Source organism: Frankliniella occidentalis, unplaced genomic scaffold (assembly GCF_000697945.3).
Source record: "Frankliniella occidentalis isolate FOCC.00 unplaced genomic scaffold, Focc_3.1 Scaffold113, whole genome shotgun sequence".
Taxonomy (NCBI): Eukaryota; Metazoa; Arthropoda; class Insecta; order Thysanoptera; family Thripidae; genus Frankliniella; species Frankliniella occidentalis.
The window spans coordinates 324,902-326,728 of NW_026267241.1; the positions used below are offsets into that span (position 1 = coordinate 324,902).

At 39.9% G+C, this 1,827-nt stretch overlaps 2 protein-coding genes across 2 annotated transcripts in view; both read left to right on the top strand.

The window, feature by feature from the left end:
* The window catches only part of LOC113217825 (uncharacterized), a 36,932-nt gene extending 35,486 nt beyond the window's left edge, over positions 1 to 1,446 (top strand). Inside the window, exons 5-6 of the mRNA XM_052270199.1 lie at positions 291 to 487; positions 1,111 to 1,446. Coding sequence (XP_052126159.1) covers positions 291 to 487; positions 1,111 to 1,236 — 323 coding nt within the window. The 3' untranslated portion in view covers positions 1,237 to 1,446. The remainder of the gene's footprint in view (positions 1 to 290; positions 488 to 1,110) is intronic.
* LOC127749970 (uncharacterized) overlaps positions 1 to 1,827 on the top strand; it is a 20,071-nt gene that overhangs the window by 7,570 nt on the left and 10,674 nt on the right. The window lies entirely within an intron of this gene.

Sequence of the window (1,827 nt, forward strand, 5' to 3'; positions counted from 1 at the left end):
CCAGTCAGGGAACCAGCAACCCTCGGTAAATTCATGTAGGGAACTCCGCTGTAAGCAAACCGGAACCAGAAGGAAGAGAAGCATGACTGCTCGATCTACTTCCCTCTGCGCACTAACTGGCAGACCTTCACACCGACGTCATCGTTCGGGAGCAACAGATCGGGCAGGACTTCATGCTTTCTTCTTTGTTCTGATTTCGATTGTCTTTCAGCGGAATATCGTATTGCTCTTTTTCTCCCAGTGTTTTTAGCAGATGCTACTGACATTTGTTTTACTTCGTTTCTTCACAGAGGAGGCAGGGTACCTGGTTGAGCACTGCAAAAGACTTCTGGACGTTGTAGTTTCTCTCTACCCACCTATCAATGGCCACACATGTCTTGTCAAAATATACCTCTTCTTGTTCACCTCGCGGAAATTGTTGGAAATTGGTAGTCATGGACATGGACTCGACGGCAATCAAAGGACTGTAAATTCTGAGATTGAAAAGGTAAGACAACTCAAAACACTTGTTGATGGAAAGTTGAAGTTATAACTTTGGAATTATGCTTGTGAAATTTTACTGAATATTCCCAACGACCCCTAGCTTCATCATTGATTGTGGAGAATATTAATGAGTTATTGTGAATACTATTGAATCCACTGAATAATGTTGAAAAATTATCATTTTTACTTGAACCGTGCTTATCTGAAATTGTGGACTCCTCGTCAAAATTCCCCAATGGGCGTGTTCAAGTTACATAATTTACACACTTAAAATTTTGTTAATGTAACACCAATGTGTTACCTTTTCTGTGCATTTCTACAAGCATTCAATCGCATTTGGTGGTTCTGGGGTTGTCAACTTACAACTGAGTTCACAAAATACAAACAACTTTCAATTTTAAATTAGAATGAGACAACTGTCCAATGAAAGGCAACAGTTTTGAACACACCAGTTGCGTGGGAGAAATTTGTTATACATAATTTTTAGGACAATTTCTATCAGCTTGGGTGTAAACTGTCGCAATAAAATGGTGCAATTCACCACAAAAGCATAAGATGCGTAGAAGAGCATAAAATTGTCCCACACTTCTAGTTTAATTGCCTAATTTTTAATCTGTTTTCTTGTAGCCAAAGGAAGAATTATCTGCTCTTCTTGCTGAAATTCGCCGCAGTGCATTCGAGCCACATGAGCTGATGGCTTTGGAAAAACTGAAAATGAAGTTCATGAGTGAATTTCACTCTTTGTTCTTGTAAATTAATAAATCTGCTGGTAAATTTATTTTGATGAAAAAAAAGCAGATGATTTATAAGTAAGAATTTTGTGATGTTGTATGGGTTACATAAAAGTTGTTGCTTTTGAAATGGGAATGGGGTTTCTTCTCTAAAACACGCCTGTTAAGTGGGTAGAATTATCATGGAAGAATACACCCAACCCCTATTTGTACTTTAAAAATTCTTATTGAATTGCAGTTTATTTGTACATTAAAACTCTCTCAATAAAAAGTTATGCCATAATTTTCAATTATTTTGGTACTTGGTTAAAATATCCTTTCACCAGGGGCCACATTTTATGGTGGATAGAAACCTTACATTGATAATTGACACATATTTTCAAATCTAATCACTAAAATTTCAGATGACTGGGAGTACGACGTGTGCGCCCGATAGGGGTGGACGAGGGCGCAGCCGTGCCCCGTGCCCCCGACTAGAGTCCTACAGACCGACCTGCCCGGCGCGCGTGTGCGTTGGGCTGCCTCGCCGCCCCTCTCCAACCGTGACTCCACAACTAGACAGCCCGCTATTGGGACCTGATAGTGACTATTCTATCGTCCTAAAGTGTCAATG